Source organism: Microcebus murinus, chromosome 14, assembly GCF_040939455.1.
Source record: "Microcebus murinus isolate Inina chromosome 14, M.murinus_Inina_mat1.0, whole genome shotgun sequence".
NCBI lineage: Eukaryota > Metazoa > Chordata > Mammalia > Primates > Cheirogaleidae > Microcebus > Microcebus murinus.
In genome coordinates, this window is record NC_134117.1 from 39,517,024 (window position 1) to 39,535,477 (window position 18,454).

At 32.5% G+C, this 18,454-nt stretch overlaps 1 protein-coding gene across 3 annotated transcripts in view; it reads right to left on the minus strand.

Moving 5' to 3' along the window:
• Nucleotides 1-18,454, minus strand: part of PCDH15 (protocadherin related 15) — a 1,489,951-nt gene that overhangs the window by 212,559 nt on the left and 1,258,938 nt on the right. For all 3 annotated transcript variants that reach the window (XM_076010005.1, XM_076010003.1, XM_076010004.1), the window contains 2 exons: nucleotides 11,925-12,004; nucleotides 3,796-3,889 (listed from right to left, as the gene is read on the minus strand). In XM_076010005.1, coding sequence (XP_075866120.1) covers nucleotides 3,796-3,889; nucleotides 11,925-12,004 — 174 coding nt within the window. The remainder of the gene's footprint in view (nucleotides 1-3,795; nucleotides 3,890-11,924; nucleotides 12,005-18,454) is intronic.

Below are 18,454 nucleotides of genomic sequence, written 5' to 3' on the forward strand. Positions count from 1 at the left end.
CAACATCACTCTTTTGAATGAAAATATCTAGTGTTCTCACCACGATGTGTCAAAAATACTGTATACTCCCATTGAATGGTTATGGTCACTATCTTGGAAACAATTTGACCAAAAAAGTGAGGGTTTATTTTTGGATTCTATATTATATGACATTGATCTGTATTTTTGTCTTTATGCCAGTACTATCTCTGATTACTATAGCGCTGTAGTAAGTTTGAAATCAGGAAGCATGAGTTTGCCAGCTTTTTATGATTTATTTATTTATTTATGGCTATTTGGTGTCCCTTGAGATTTTATATAAATTTTAGGATGAGTTTTTCTATTTCTGCAAAAATCATCACTGGGATTTTAATAGGAATTGCATTAAATCAGCAGATTGCTTGCGGAAGTATTTCCATTTTAATAATAATATAAGTATTCCAATCTATAAACATGGGGTATCTTTCAATTTACTTAAGTTTTTTTTAATTTCTTTCCAAAATATTTTGTAGTTTTCACTATACAAGTCTTTGATCTTCTCAGGTACATTAATTCCTGATTGTTTTATTCTTTTTGATGTTATTGTAAATGTAATGGTTTTCTTAATTTTCTTTTTGGCTTACTCATTTTCAGTGTATAGAAATGCAAATGCTTTTTATGTTGATTTTGTATCCTGATACTTTGCATAATTTGTTTATTAGTCCTAACATTTGTATACGTGTGTGTGTGTATGTGCGTGTGTGCGTGTGTGCATGTGTAAGGAATCTATAGGATTCTCTTTATATAAGATCATATCATCTCTAAACAAAGATAATTTTTCTTCTTCCTTTCCAGGTTGGATGCCTTTTATTTCTTTTACTTAACTAATTGCTCTGGCTAGGACATTTGGTACTATTTTGAATAGAAGTGGTAAATAAAAGCAGGCACCACCGTCTTGCCCTGGATGAGAAAAAAATTATTAAAATCTAAAAAAAAAATATTATTTTATCTGTGTTCATGATAGCTAAAGAAATAGACATTTACAATAATAACATATAGATTTTTCAACTATTACTGATAAAGTAAATTTAGCAGAGAAAAAAATGTATTACAGTCAAACCATACTCAATATTGTATACAAGAAATTAAAAATGACTAATATAATAGAATGTGAGCTGTCTTACCCTCATCCTTATTTTGGGGTGGTGGACAAGGTGATTTTTCATGACAAAATTTTTAAGTTCGTCCTGGCAATTTCTTTCATATAAATTGCTGATAATCATTTTGATTTAAGCAAATTCCATCCATCTGTGGTCTGTGTTCATTAAATATGTCTTGAAACCAATACTTATTACAGTTAAACTTAATTTTTTAATAATTATATAAATGACATAAGTTTAAATGTTTAGATTAAAAAAGTGCTATCAAGGTGTAAGAATATTATTTCTATATAATCATTTTTTTCTTCCAAAACTCATTGTATATGTGTGCAGAGCCGCAGCTCCTGATGGCTGCCACAACCTCACATAGCCAGCCTGAGATGGATGCCTGGTCATGATCGGGATACAGAAAGTGCATACGTTCTGTTCCTCCGACATGACGTAGCCCCCAGACCCTTTACTGTCTTCCTTATATGGTTATCCTTTGCCTCTTGCCCCCAGACCCTTTACTGCCTTCCTTATACGGTTATCCTTTGCCTCTCGGAGAAACCCGCCCAGCTACTGGCATATAAGTCTGCACTCTGTTCCTAATAAACAAGACTTGATCAGACTCCGGTCTTGTCTCCATTTCTTGTGTCTTTAGCCTTTCCCAGGTCCCACTACCTCCTCCGAGGACCCCACTAATAACTGGTCCTGCGGGTTGGGACATATATGGCCACATGTAAATGTATCCCTAAATTATATAAAGCATAAAATTAACTGAAGAAATATTTGTTTGTTTGAAATCTAAGTGTTTAGTTCTCTACTGATACTCCCAATACAAGCTTTAGAACATGAAACAAAATTTATTCAAATACATTAGAATTTTAAAGCTGAATGAGACCTGATTGATTATAAGAATGAGAAAATGGGGGCCTAGAAATGCTAAGTGAACTGGCCAAAAGAATTAAAATATACAAGTAAATTAGTGAAAAAATACCCTAAAGAGAACAGAACCACTAATTTTAACACAAAAAGTATTTTATTTTTGAGTGGACAAAACTATAATTAGCAGATAGTGACTATGCCAGACATCTAAATATACTATTTATTTTCCATCTGTTCTATTGTCTAAGAAATTTTGTTTTTAAAGACAGACTTAAAATGTTCTAGCTAATACTATTGCCATTAGTTTTTGATTTATAATGTGACATATTTGAAAGCTATGTATTATCCTTCCTTGTTTTTTTCTATCCTAATGGTTCTGAATGCTCTTTTTTTAATTTCACTTCACTATAATTATACTTCTTACTCTATGCTAAATAATTCCTCCTCTACCTCCTTAGACTATTTCTCCTCAGTTATAGCCTAGCCAAGTTTCCCATTAAACTTTCATCATAAGTCAAGTTCTTAAATTACTTCCTCTAGAGACTCTCATTGACTTCTTTACATCCATCTAACACAGGCACATTATAATAATCCAGAGCATTTAATATATAAAAAATTAAACTTCAGTTTTATTTTTCTCTTATCTAGGTACTTTCTAATAGCCTCACTATTTTATAAAACTGGTCTGTAAATTTCATTCTCTGCGTATAGTTCTTTACCCAATGTCTGAAAATGCCACATAGCTTATTATGGACAGATTGCAATTACCAAAAACTATTTCTATCTATTCGTCTCATTTTTAATTAAGATGATAAAACTATTCAAGTATCAATTTTATGCATTTATCATAGTAAAATTTTCTCAGAAATCCTTTTAAAATAAATGTGAGGAGTACATTATCTTATTCCCTTAGTTAATACATTATACAAAGAAGTTATTTCAAGTAAACTGGAGATATGTTGCTATTTACATCGAGTGAGCCTTGCTTTAATATCTATACTGGCTTTAAAATTATTTACAGACAGTAGCATTGAGTTGGCACATAAGCACTCAACTAAAGGAAACAACGAAACAAAACTAACTCATTGCATACAAATGGTGGAAAAACGATTACTACCAATTATTATATTACAATGCTTAGAAATCAAGATGATGGTGGTTATGAATAGGATAGTTCAAAGAATACAGATAAATGATTTTAAAACACTTCAGAATGACTCACAATTTATTTTTAAAATCAATTTTTAGGTCCAGAGTAAATAGAATTTATCTTCTCTGGAATTATGGACCCATTTAAACTACTTAGATTATCAAGGATTACTCAGAATTCTGAGTGCTACTTACAAAAACCTATGGAATCAATCAAATCTGTTTCCTAAGTACTTAAGGATATTTATTTAAAAATCCATCTTCTACCCCATACGCTCACAAAAGTGACACTAAGTGAAACTGGTTCCAACATAGTAAAACTGCCAGAAGGCATTTTATAGTGCTGTGCAGATGATAGACACAATGGGATACTTGTTAGAATAAAATAGATTTCACTTTCCCTATAAATTGGGTAAGAATGCTGATCACAACTATGTGTTCTGTCAAGTCAAAGGTTGTAACACAATAACGGATTCACAGTACAGGTGCATTCCTAAAAGAGCCTATTGGAGAAAAAAAGCACTTTTCTCAGTAATATAAGTTGCTGTAGGTAAAAAAAAATAATTAATGTCTGTAACAAATTGTTTAATAGTTCAAGACTACAAGACCCTCTGTTTCAGTAATACTATTTTCAAAACCCTTTCCCAGGGAGCATACTCACGCCATCTGGCCTGCCATCTGAAGCTGTGATAATCAGAATGTAGCGATCGGTGCTTTCTCTGTCCAGTGCTTTCCCTAAGGTTAGAATCCCAGTACTAGTGAGGGAGAAGACAAACAAAAAAGACAAAAGAGATATGTCACAAAAGACATATTCTTAGCATAGTGAACTGTTTTGGTAGGTTTTATTTATTTATTTATTTTTTTCCTTTCAGCAATCATAGCTTGAGTATTTAAAATGTATGACACTAAGATTCATATTGAAAAGTTCAAAAAATTGTGGCTCACATCTGCAATCCTAACACTCTAGGAAGCTGAGTTGGAAAGACAGCTTGAGCCCAACACTGAGTTCCAGACCTGCCTGAGCAAGAGGAAGACCCTATCTCCACTGAAAACAGAAAAATTTTAGAAAAATTAGCCAGGTGTGGTGGCATGCACCTATAGTCTCAGCTACTTGGGAGGCTGAGGCAAGAGAATTACTTGAGCCCAGGAGATGGACGTTGCAGTGAGATATCATGATGCACTGCACTCTACTGGGGTGACAGAGTGAGACTCTGTCTTAAAACAACAAAAAAATTTTTTTTGACAAACCCTCTAGATAAAAGTTTATTTTTTTCTTTTTTCCTAATTTCAAAACAATAGCAGGCCCTTGTAGAAAATTAGAAGATACTGAGAAATTATGAATTTTTAAAGTATTTCTTTGTTTTTATAACCATGTTTAAATAAATAATTGTTTTCAAAAGAGGAATCAGTTTGTATATTTTACATTCTTTTGAAGAAAATATAATTTTATTAGCATTCAATCTCATTTTATAATTTTTAAAAAATCTTTTGTGGATACACTAACAATTTTCATGTTTTGTTATTCTTTTAAAATCTAAGTGGTTTTCAATTTAACTTATGTATAATGGGAGATAAATAGCATTTGGACAAATTCTTAGAATATTTCTAAAACTATTATTATGGTTATTACCTTTCACTGTTCAGAATAAACGCTTCCAGATATTTGACTTTATACACCAATGTAAGTTGTTTTATAACTGTTTATACTGCTCTCTAAAACAAATTCTACATTTATTTCTTAGATTTTACAATCTGACACTGTATATGATATTTTAATTAAGCCTTAACAAGCATCTACTGTAGAAGAGAATTTATATTACTATAACAACACATTAACATTTTTATCAAGTATGAAAACAATTTGTTTCTGATTGACAAAAAACGTTCATTTTAAGGTAAGTTCTTTTTTTATTGTAATAATGGAATTTTTAAAAAGTTCATATCACATATGGTAGTTTAGTACAGAGAGTCAAAGCCAATGAATCAAAATCAGAATCATAGTTACTCCATTTGTTTTATTTTGTTATGGTGGTTGATGTGGACTTAAAAAAAGTTCTAAACATATGGCATGACTAGGAAAAACTGACTTTGCTTCTCATACATTTAAAACGTGTTTTGTCAAACTAACTGAAAACCAATTCCCAGAGTATATTCATGACAATCAGGTTTGGATGAACTTTCTATACTACAGATGGTTCAGATAATCTCATTTTACAATGACATTAAATGAGAAAAGTAAGGCATTTATTGCTTCAGAGACTTATTTACAAGTAACTTAAGAAATAGGACATTTAAAAAACTTAGGTATAGTACAATAAAATAAAGAATATTTAGTTATTGTTTCCCTCCCCCCTTGCAGTTTAAGGTCTCTGTATTCTTATATTCCTCCTTGGACATTAGATTAGAAAATTGCTAAAAATTTATATAGTATTCCTATGTAGGGCCATATGACACATAAACAGCTACTCTTTTTGTGATCTGGTGATTACAATGGAGATAGTCCTTTACTTAGATGATGTGTGCTTTGTGACCCAATGTTGTAGGCAATTGATTGAGATATTTGGGAAATAGAGGAGGAGAGGAAGAATAGGTAGTGTCTGTTAGTATTTATAGTTTAAAGATTAGTTTAAAGGTACACATGAGCATTCTTTCATAACATCCCAGAAATAACTGATATGGAGGAGTCTTCTTACTAGGTAGATGGAGGCTATTAGGTCAGGATATATTGGAACACATTTAGGAATGCAATAAACCTTGTAAATCCATATATTACCAATGCTGAATCATCACTTCTGATCAAACCTCAATAATAGTGCTACTTAAATTTTAAAGGATTGGAAATATATTGCACAGGAGTCATGTCAGTGAAAATAGTGAGGTAGGCATCTCCAAGAAAAGGTCTTACCACAACATTAAAAAATCAAAATCAGGAAGGTAAAGTCAAAACCAACTTTGATGGAATGCTGGAAAACAGTCAAGGGTTTACAGCAACCAAAAGTCAAAGGCAGGATCAAGAAAAAGGCAACTTAAATATGGTAGGATAACTTTGTGGCATGTTCAGTGTCTTCATCCAACCCTTCCCTGGCTCAGGGTAGTCTTAAAAACAACAGTGAACATTTTTAGTGTGACACCCTGGTTCCCATTTCTAAAGGGAACAGAACTAACCTTATTCACAAAATCTTGTGGTGATCTATCCTAACCTGTATAGAGGCTGCGTGAAGGAATGATACTTGTGTTTGTTTCACGAACTTGGAACTCACTCAAGGTAGAAAGGCTGTGGGCATTCCTAGGAAACATTGTAAGGCAGAGGGGTAACCCATAGGCACCTGATGCAAATGATTAAGCCTGAGGTATATAATAGAATGTCAACAACCTGTTAAGAAAGCTTGAGTAAAGAGTTTTTTTTTTTTTTTTTTTTAAATTAGGGCATCCAAAAATGTAGTGCGGAATACAGGCTAATAGAATTGAGAGTCCACAAAGAAACCAATATATCTATGGCTAATTGATTTTCAATAAGTATGACAAGATCATTCAATGAGAAAGAATAGTCTCTTCAACAAATGGTGCTGGCACTACTAGAAATCTGCATGCAAAAGAATTAAATTAGACTACCTCACACCACATTCAAAAATTAACTTAAAATGGATCAACAATGTAAACATAAGAACCTGAAACTAAAAAAACTCTTAAATGAAAAGTTAGGGGTAAATCTCTATAATCTTGATCTGGCAATGGATTCTCAGATATGACACAAAATGAAAAGAAAGTAAAAGGAAAAGATAGATATACTAGATTTTATCAAAATTAAAAAAAATTTATGCATCAAAGAACATAAGAAAGTGAAAAAAAATTACAGAATGGGAGAAAATATTTGCAAATCATATATCTGATAAGGGTATGGTTTCCAGGGACTATTAAAACTCAATAGCGAAAAGACAGCCCAATTAAAAAATAGGCAATGAACTTGAATAAACATTTTCCAAAGAAGATATAAAAATGACCAAAAGCACATGAAAAGATTCCCATCATTGTTAGTCATCAGGGAAATGCAAATCAGAACCATGATGGGATATCACTTAACTCCAGTGAGAATGGCTTTTATCAAAAAGTCCCAAAACAACAAATGTTGTTGATACAGAGAGATAGGAACACTCATACACTGCTGGCAGGACTGCAAACTAGTACAACCTCTATGGAAAGTAGTATGGAGACACCTCAAAGATAAAAGTAGAACTACCATTTGATCCAGCAATCCCACTACTGGGTATCTATCCAAAGGAAAAAAAGACATTTAATAAAAAGACATCTACACTTGAATGTTTATAGCAGCACCATTCCCAATTGCAAAGATGTGGAAACAACACTGGGCCCCTTGCCTTCTTCCTATGGTCATTTCATTTCAACTACCTCATTACTATTGCTCCCACTGATATTTATGGACTTGCCTAGACCATTAGCAATACATTCCAATGCATTCAAATGGGGAAAAATAAATGACATTTAAACTGCTACCCTCTAGAGACATCTGGGATTCTTGTGTAAATTTGCACCACCACTTCTCTGTAACTTCCAAGGATTTGAGTAATTCAGATACTTCCTCAAAAAAATTAACAACAGAAAGGAAGTAATGTTCTACTTTATCAGATGCCAAATCAGGGTAATTGGAGTATCTATCACCTCAAACAGTTATCACTTCTTTGTGTTAGGAGCATTTCAACTCTACTCTTTTAGTTATTTTTAAATATGCAATAAATTATTGTTAACTTTAGTCACCTGTTGTGCTATGAAATACTAGATCATATTCATTCTATCTAGCTGTATTTTTGTATCAATTAACCATCCCTACTTTATCTACCCCTTCCTTCTACCCTTCTCAGCCTCTATTAGCCATCATTCTATTCTCTATATCCATGATTTAAATTTTTAAAATTTTTACCCCAAAATATGAGTAAGAATATACAAAATTAGTGTTTCTGTACCTGGCTTATTTCACTTAACACAATGTCTTCCAGTTCCATCTATATCATTGCAAATGACAGTATTTAATTCTTTTCCATGGATGAATAATATTCAATTGTGTATATGTACCATATTGTCTCTATCTATTTATCTGTTGATGGACACTTAGGTTTTGGAGTGTACTTTAAAATGTGTGGTTACTTCAAGTTGACATGGAATTACATGTTAAATGGTAAATTGTGATTAACAAACTTAGATCAATAGAAGGAGTTAGACCTTGATAGCATTTCAGGAAAAATATGTTGGTGGCATAAACAAATGAGATAAAGTGAAGAGTATTAGAAGTAGTTTGAGTTGAGTATATATTTTGAAAGTAGAGCTGAACTGCCAGGAAATAAAATGCATGACATTTTTCTTATATATTATTTAATCTTCAATGTAATCATAAAGTTCAAACTGAAATGAAAAACATAATCAAGCTTTAAATTTAGTGTCAAAATGAACTTGTCACAATAGAAACAAATAAAAATGCCAGTGAAGAAAAACTTTTTGAAATAAAATTTGAACCAGAGACTAGAAATAATTTTTTGAAAATCTCTCATTTAACATTTTGCTTTCAAGTATTACATTAAAAAACATATGCTATAATGATGGCAATCCATAACAATTTGAGAGATGGCAATTCCTTAACCTCTCATGATAAATAACTTAAATATTTGGCTATTTTATTTATAAAATAAATTACATCTTATTTAAATGTTTACTTATTTATGAATGTTTGCTGAATAAATATTTGCTGAATAATTTACCACCACTACCAACACAGGTACTATGAAAAATTATTGGAATAATAATTTATTATACTGCAGAATCTTATAGAGATGGCCATTTAATATATGACAGTGAGCAATTTTCATAACCAATGTTTATGATTTTAAAAGAACTGATGCCTTTTCTTTAAAGAATGAGTTTCTTTCTTGGCTATGTGACTAAGCCAATTTATTAAATTGTATAACAATTCAATGCTTTGTAACTGCAGACTAACACTGAAATGATTATTCATCACTACTAATATATATATATTTTTTATTTTAGTTTTTTTATTTTTTTATTTTAGTGTATTATGGGGGTACAAGTGTTAAGGTTGCATATATTACCCATGTCCCCCAACCCCCTCAAGTAAGAGCTTCAAGTGTGTCCATCCCCCAAACATTGCACATCTTACTTGTTGTGGTAGTATATTACAAGAATCTGTTTAGTATATTTTTACTTCAATGAAAAAAGTAAAATAGTGATATTATAATGATGTTTATTGCTAAATTTGCATTCTAGCATAAAATGATATAGTATTTAAAGTAAACAGTGGATAGGTAATTATTTTTTGTTTTAAGGTAGCAAATATACTCAAAATTATATATATGTATTGAAGTATCTGATAAGGTAGAATATTACTTCCTTTCTGTTGTTTTTTGAGGGAGTATCTGAATTACTCAAATCCTTGGAAGTTACAGAGAAGTGGTGGTGCAAATTTACACAAGAATCCCAGATGTCTCTAGAGGGTAGCAGTTTAAATGTCATTTATTTTTCCCCATTTGAATGCATTGGAATGTATTGCTAATGGTCTAGGCAAGTCCATAAATATCAGTGGGAGCAATAGTAATGAGGTAGTTGAAATGAAATGACCATAGGAAGAAGGCAAGGGGCCCAGTGTACTGAACCCTGAATCAAGAATGATCACCAAAAGAGATCACGCCACCATCACGGGACCTGCCCTGCTCTAGCTTTCCTGGAAACAATTTGCCTGTTAAGGAGATAGCATCTCAGTCGACCTAAGTGTTGTAATATAAAAATTATGATCAATTTAGACTAAAAGCATTCTTCACTGACATCTTTTACTTCTTGAAGAACTTCTGTGACCCAACCAGTATTTTTTCACTTCAAAAGCAGACATTAGAGAAGTACTAGAGAAACAGGAGGGCCGAACAAGTAGAGAATTTCCTTGATTCGATTTCATAACCAGCAGTTGGAAAATACTTTAGCATCAAGGGAAAAACATATAACAGAACTGTGAATCTGAGAGAGAGAGAGACAGACAGAGAGAGAGAGAGAGCCAGAGAAAGAGAAAGAGAGAGAGAGAAAGAGAGACATGGACTTCCTGCTTAACAGAGCAAGTGAAAGCTTGAGGTTTTTCTCTTTTTAATTTTGAGTTGTAATAATTCTTTATGTATTCTTGATATATATTCTTTATCATATACATTATTTTAAAATATTCTATCTTAGTGTGTGGGTTGTCTTTGATTTTAATGATGGTGCCCCTTGAAACACATTTTTGAAAAAAAAATTGATGAGATCCAATTTATCAATATTCTTATTATTTGTGCATTCTGTGTCGTATCTCAAAAATATTGCCTAACTCAAAAGGAGACAGACTTCTGTATTTTCTTCTAAGTGTTATATAATTTTATCTCATATTTAGGTCTATAATCCACTTTAGTTTATTTTTGTGAACAGTGTGAGGTAGAGAGTCAACTTCATTCTTTTGCATGTTGTTCTGGTTTCATTTGTTGCAAAAACAAAAAATTCTTTCATGATTGGATGGATTATTTTGACCCCTTTTTTGAGGATCAATTGATTATAAATGTTAGAGTTATTTCTGGATTCTTAAGTCTATTCCAGTGATCTATATGTCTATTTTTATTCCAATACTACACAGTCTTGATTAAAGTTTTCCTTTAAAAAGTTTTGAGATTTCTTCAATAGTAACTATAAATTGTAGCTAATTTATGATTTCACATCTTGATGGGGAATATTGAAAATAATTAAGTCTTTCCATTTTTAAATAGAAATTTATTCATCTGTGAAATCTAAAGTTCTGGGAAATAACTGTTCTTGTCTATGGTTTTCCAGACACTACTAACCTATGGCTGCAAAATCGTATTCAATATGAAATTGCTGGTGTTCCTCCGTCAACCAAGTGACCCACACATGGCTCTCTTGATTTGGTATTATGCACCATGTATTCCTGAGACTGAAGCAGTGGCTTGCTCATTTGTCAAAGTTTTCACTTTATAATTATGAGCTAAGTTTCCATTTTCATTCTTTCAGGAAGTACAGCCAGTCACAATCACACAGAAAATATCAGAGAGGAAGCAGGCACAGCTTTTTATCAGCCAGCCACCTGTGACAGTAGAACAGCTACCTTGCTATTGATGCAGGGAAACAAAAGATTTCTCTAGAAACCTAAACGCCTTCTTTTCATGCCTGCTCCCAATTTTTTCAATAATTATGATTAATATTATCTCAGATGTGTTCAGAGAGGTAAGTAGAATGATGTTAATCTAGACCTCAAAAAGGTTTAGTATGGACATTTTTTTTAAAAAAAAGTTTTAGCTGTTTAAAACATACCTACATTAATCAGAAATGGAAAGATGGATTTTAGTGGCACCTTAAAGTGTTTGTAACATACCTTGCCTACAAGATTCCCTTTGAATAAACAGTTTGGTGCTAAGTTATCTTTTGTAGAAATGCCCTTGTCATTAGGAGTAGCTCACAACTTTAAAGAGATCTAATTAATCCCAGGTTATGCCTTCAAATGAAGGTTTCCACCCCAGTGGATTTTACCTAGTAAAAATTTTAAAAATAAATAGCCTCCTGGGTAAGATTTCTGGGTTCAGAATTATCCTTCTAGCTGTCATTAATATTCATAGCAAAAAAGGTAAAATAAAACTAAAAACAGCTGAAAGCCTCTGATTAAAAGTCTGTTCTCTTCCTAGCAGTACATTGTTTAAGAAAAAAGGAAGGGGGGCAAGTTAGAAGTCATTTTTAACTTACGTTTCAGAAAGATTAAAAACCTTCTGAGGATCTCCATTCTCAATGGCATACGTTATTGGATCTCCCTCTCGATCAGTTGCCTTTAGAGAGAAAACGTAATTCAATTATCAAGTAATTGATAAGGCTCCTAATCAGTACAGAGTAATATAAAAGCTTGAAACTGATAACACAGAATATCCAAAATACTTTTAAAAATAAAGACTAAAGCATAGACTAGACAATGGCAAGATGCAAAATACAAAATTTCATATCTGATCCCAGTATTTCTGAATGTGGGAAATTCTGGTGGGGAATACAATAATGGTATTTCCAATATTTTCCTTTTTAATTAATATAATTAATTATATTATTTTAATTTATTTAATCTTGTATGAGTTTATATCTATAAACAAATATATCAAGTTCTAGATAGATGTTTACAGTGTCAAAAATTATTTAATGTTTGCTTTTTCTTTTTCTGCTCAGAATATATCAAGGTAATAATTCAAGAATCCTGAATCTGGAGCCAGAGAGCTGAATTCAAAACCAGGCCCCCTTCACCCCACGTGATTATTTCTCAATTCTTCATTTATAAAATGAGGACTATAACAATTCAAATCTTAATAAATGTTGAGAGGTTTAATTGAAATAATATATGTCAAAGCACAGAGACTAACAAGTGGTACATTGTAAGCTTTTAATAATATTAACCTTTTGTTGTTGTTGGTGGTGGTGGTGTTTTCTTTCCTCCCTCACCCATCAGAGAAGATAAAACCTATAGCTTCTGAATTTGAGATCTGGGTTTCTTTTGCCCAAAATAAAGACATATACACTCCTTTGTGGCACTGGAAACCAGGATTTGACCTTCAAAAACATCCAATAATTTTCATTTCCAATGAAGCATTAAGTCCTCTTATGAAAGACATGGCTAAAAAAAAGAAATCTGGATGCTGTATTAAGAATGTGAGAAGAATCTACCTTTGCATGACCCTGGAGAGAGAGGAAATATCTTAAGAAAGGGCTAGGTGAATTTTATTTATAGGTTATTGTTCTGGCAAAAACACCAGCCCCTCCACTGACAGGAACTTCACTGGAGTTGGCAGGACCTAAGAAAGGGGTATTTGTATGATATGGGTTCCTTTCAGTGACTTACAATAATTGTCCCAGCACAGAGAGCCTGAGTGTGAAATTCCATGTCCAAACAAGCAGGGAGGCACTGCTTCTACTTATAGATCCAATGGCTCTGACATGGATTATACAGTCCTGGTCATGGAACTACCACAGTGGATTGATGATGAGAAGCTTCTCTAGGACTACAGAAACCCCAGAGTCCAGGGACAACTGAAAATAATAATTCAGTTAGTAATAAACTACTGAATATTTACTATGTGCCAGGTTCTGTGAAAAAAGCTTTGCAGGGTTAATCTGTGCTTCATAAAAGTGAAACACTTCCTTCACATGGCTTCTAGGATACCACATTCTCCTGCTTTTAATTCCCACATTCTGACCTATATTTTCTCATTTTCCTTTGTTGATTTCTCCTCACTTATGAGACTTATTTTGTATTGGATTTCTCCAAAGGTTGGTCCTTGAACTTAACTTATATGGTCACCTCCTCCAATAGATTAGCTTTAACTACTACCTAAATGCTGAAGTTGCTCATATCTCTAGGCTTTCTTGTGGATTTCAGACTTTTCTCCAACTGCCTACTTGAATCCTCAATTAGATAGGTAACAAGACTCCCATTTTGAAATTAGAAGCCCCACATCCTGATCTCTGCTTTACCCTGGCCCACCTCAAAAAATAAATATTGACAACAACCTGTTGTTTTCACTGCTTCATCATCTCAGTAAATAACAGCAACTCCATCCTCCTACTTTCTCAGGCCTCATTTCTTGACTTTGCTCACTCTCACTAACACATTTTCTTAATCCACTCATGCATTGAAGGGCACTTGGGTTGTTTCCACATCTTTGCAATTGTGAATTGTGCTGCTATAAGCATTCTAGTGCAGATGTCTTTTTTATGGAATGTGTTTTTTCCTTTGGGTAGATGCCGAGTAATGGGAATGCCAGATCAAATGGTAGTTCTACTTTTAGCTCTTTGAGGATCTCTATATTACTTTCCACAGAGGTTGTACCAGTTTGCAGCCCCGCCAGCAGTGTATGAGTGTTCCTATATTTCCACATCCATGCCAACATTTATTGCTTTGGTACTTTTTGATAAAAGCCATTCTCACTGGAGTTAAGTGCTATGTCATCAGACTGGCCAAAATATGATGATATTTCTTTGGGGTAAAGGCTATTGCATATTTTCCCCTCTTCCCCGCCCCCCTGCAACCCACCCCCATACTAAAATAAAATGGAATAAAAACAGTAAAGAACAAAGAAATAATAAGCGACTCTGGTCAAAATCTTTGAAACATTTCATTTATGTCAAAATCTAAAATTTTAAATTTCATTAAGTTAATCATAATGGAAGCCTAAAGCAGAAAATAAGAAACAACAACAAAAAAATTAAAAATACATTCAATAGGTTGATAGTAGATGTTGATATTTTCACCTTGTTTTCTGTTCTTTGATTAACAAGAATTAGCAAAGAAGATAAAATGAAACTACAAATAATTATAGTCAGGTAACTTTTTGAAGAAACACAGATTTACACTATATCTGGTGACTATATCTTATCACTAAAAAAGGCATGCACTAAATTTTTTTGTTTTTCTCTTTCAGGTCAGTCAATTTTACTTATTACATGGTTATATATACTATCAAGTTCTTTTTAATTCTTTATTAGTGTGTGGTGGTTGTTTTTATTTTTTTCTTGAGAAACAATTTATATTCTTTTGTTTTCATAAATGTCAGAAGAAATACATTCTGAAACAAGATAGCTTTGGGTAAACAATTTTAATACCAAACTAATGTTAAACCTTTTAATGTATCAGATCTATTCTAATATTTAATATATTCAATATCCTTGATGTGGGATGAGAGTATTATGAAAGTTGTTTCCTTTTACTTAAATATTGTTATTTCTTATATTAATTACTTTCAATCCCTGAGGTACCTGGAAATATTTCTTCAGTTTCATTTAACCATTTAAATGCCTCAGGGTTTTAAGGATTGTGAATATCAGTAACTTGTCTACTTCATTGTTGTGTGAGGTTGTGCCCACAGTGGAAACTTGAAAACACAGGATTTAAAAGAAAATCTTCATTTGATTGTTTTCTTCCTTTTATCTTGTCAATCCTTTATTGCTTCAGGGTGTGTGGTAGATGGTATAATAATTAGGAAGGATTCATAGTTTTTTAGTCACAAAAGCAAGGGGGAATGGTGCTATATATAACAGAGTTCTCAAATCTATTACATGTATTAGCACTTACACAAACACCATCTATTTCTATTTGCCAGTCCAAAGGCAAGAAATATTGCATAAAAGGAATAATTGAAAATATCAACAGAAGCATTGATCCTTCAAGTATCAGGATTTGATTACATATGTATATGTGGCCTAAATATATTCATACTATCATTTTAGAATATCTTTTTTTTTGTATGAGTCTAACCAGTCATCTCAAAATAACTGTTTAATGTCAGGAACAATTAATATATTAAATTTTTGCATGGTTTAGCTCATTTAAGCCTCATAGTAACTTTATTGGTAAATAGAAAATGCAAAAGACTTCAATTATATTAATATTTCTATCACAATTTCAATTAGAGTTCTCTGTAATTTACTTAATTGAAACTTACATATATATATTTTTTAAATCTAGAGTTAATAGTAACTGTTTCAGTGTGAGAAAGGAGAGTATAGTATTGTTTAGTATTTTCCATAATATGAGAGATAGGAATCATTCCTCATCAGTCCAAAAACATTTCCTATGTATTTATTTTTGATAGATCAAGTCAAATCTGCTTCCCTTCTTCAAGGTCTGGAAAAAGTATTAAATGTGATAGCAGTTATCATTTTTGGAGTTTATGATGGAGTTTACTGAGGAGGTTCTGGAGCCAGCTACCTGGGTTCTAGTTCTAGATATACCATCTCCTCTCAGGTAAGATACCTAAGTACAAAATGAGGATAATAATAATAATGTTTATAGTACTCATTAATAAATTGAATAAATATTTATTGATCACCTGCACTGTATTAAGCATTCGGCTTCAGCAATGAACAACACAGACAAAAATCCTGCCTTTAAACAGCTTACATTGTAGTCGAGGAAAAAAGAATTTGCAAAATAATTAAAATATATTGTTTTCAGATCTTTATAAGTGTTACAAAAATATAAAATAATTTAAGAAGGACACATAGGGAGGGCAGGGGGAGGATCTACACTTACATAGAAGTGATCAGAATAGTCTTACTGAAAATATAAAATTGTGGCAAACACTTGTAAAAGGTGAAAGAACATTCTAGAAAGAGGGGACAGCAAGTGAGAAAGCCATGAGGTGGAAACATGCCTATTGAGTTTGAGGAATAGCAAAGAGGTTGTTAGGTCTGGAGACAAGCAAGCGTAAGACTAGCTACTCTGTTTTGTCTGGCCATTTAAATACCTCAGGTTAAATGAGTGAATGATGCTATTTTGGATAGCTAACGAGTAATACATATTAGCCATTGGTTTGATAATACATGGTCAACAACATGATTAAGATTAAAGCAAGTCATTCCTTTAATTTTAGCTTGAAGGACAAATAATACCTGTAAAAATCAAAGCAATTACTCTTTCTAGTCCAGTCAACCAGATGACTTACTGCATCTGAATTTGAGTTCCCAATTTTTCAGAAGAACCAATAGGGAAATAAAAGCAGTTATCCAAGGAAGCAATGTTCTTAGACACTAGAAAATGGAAATTTTGAAAAAGAAAACACATCTTCTCTAAACTAATATTCTGTTCATGTTGAAGATGAACACAGCCATCAAATACCATCTGGTAGAGTGCACTTTATGTGCACAGAATGATTCTACACATTTCAGAGGACATTAAGACAAAGTACCTGCCCTTAGGGATTCTAAAACAGATAAAAATCAACGTATTTAGATGATCTTTTCTTTTATCACTTAGGCAAACAAGTTCTGATTTATGTTATTAAGCTACTTGAGAGCAAGAACTGAAGCTTTCAAATCAGTACAGCAGTGTTTCCAAAAATGTGTGTATGTACTCCTGGAGTTATATTTTTGGCCCTTTAACAAAATGTTGATATTTCTGAATGTATTTAAATATAAATTATGGAAATTAATGCATATATTCTATTTATGTCAAGTAGTATCATTTTGTCATTCATGATTCTGAAATAATTTTTGAAATAAATGTATTTCATTATTTTTGAAATAAATATATTTAAGTAAAAAGTTTATTTAATATTCCCCAAAATGTAAATTATTATAAAATATATGATATATAATATGCAAATATAACACAATTGAAACTTGAAAATGTAGCTAAATCTAGAATGACAAAAATATAAATATGCTCAAAATACTAGGATGTTGGGAAATGAAAGATGGGAAGGCCACAAATCTCCAAAAATCTCTGTTTCTTTTAATATTGGTATTGATTAATGATATTTTGCTCAGGAGGCCAAATGAAAAATGCTTTAGGCTAGGAAGACATAGCAGAATCTCTGCTGGTTGTGCTGAAAATAAACAGCATTTAATAATGAGTGTGTATTTACTGTCCCATCCAGAGAAATTTATAAATTAGGAAAGATTTAGTGGGAAAAATACCTAGACAGGTCCAGTATCAAAAATGTTTTATTGTATAAAACTGGTAACTTTGGGACACAAACAGATTTAATTCATTCTAAAATGGGCGTGCAATTCTAATAGTGTCTAGTTTTGTCAATAAACCTAGAACTAATATAAATATTATAAATAATCCATTAAAATCATGGTAGATAACATTTTATCCCTATTATGTATTAGATATTTTACATATCCTATCTCATTTAATCCTCAAGCAATCTTATCTGGTGAGCTCTGTGATCACTACTTTACAGATGATAAAATCTTAAGCTTAAAAAATTAAAGAATTTGTCAAAGTTCACAAACTGTTTGCTACAGAAGCATAAGTGAAATACTCTGTCCTCTGAAACTCGTTCTCTATCACTAGCAAAGTCTCCTCTGCTCTAATCTTCTCTCAAGGTTTTCTTCACCTTCTTGTTTTAACCAAAACCAAGCTCTCCACGAGAACCTTTATTCCCCTGTATCCCTTTGATTTTTATTTTTTATTTTTGAGACAGAGTCTCACTGTGTTGTCCGGGCTAGAGTGCCATGGCATCAGCCTAGCTCACAGCAACCTCAAACTCCTGGGCTCAAGCGATCCTCCTGCCTCAGCCTCCCGAGTAGCTGAGACTACAGGCATGCGCCACCATGCCTGGCTAATTTTTTCTATATATATTAGTTGGCCAATTAATTTCTTTCTATTTATAGTAGAGACAGGGTCTCGCTCTTGCTCAGGCTGGTTTTGAACTCCTGACCTTGAGCGATCTGCCCACCTTGGCCTCCCAGAATGCTAAGATTACAGGCGTGAGCCACTGCGCCCAGCCCCC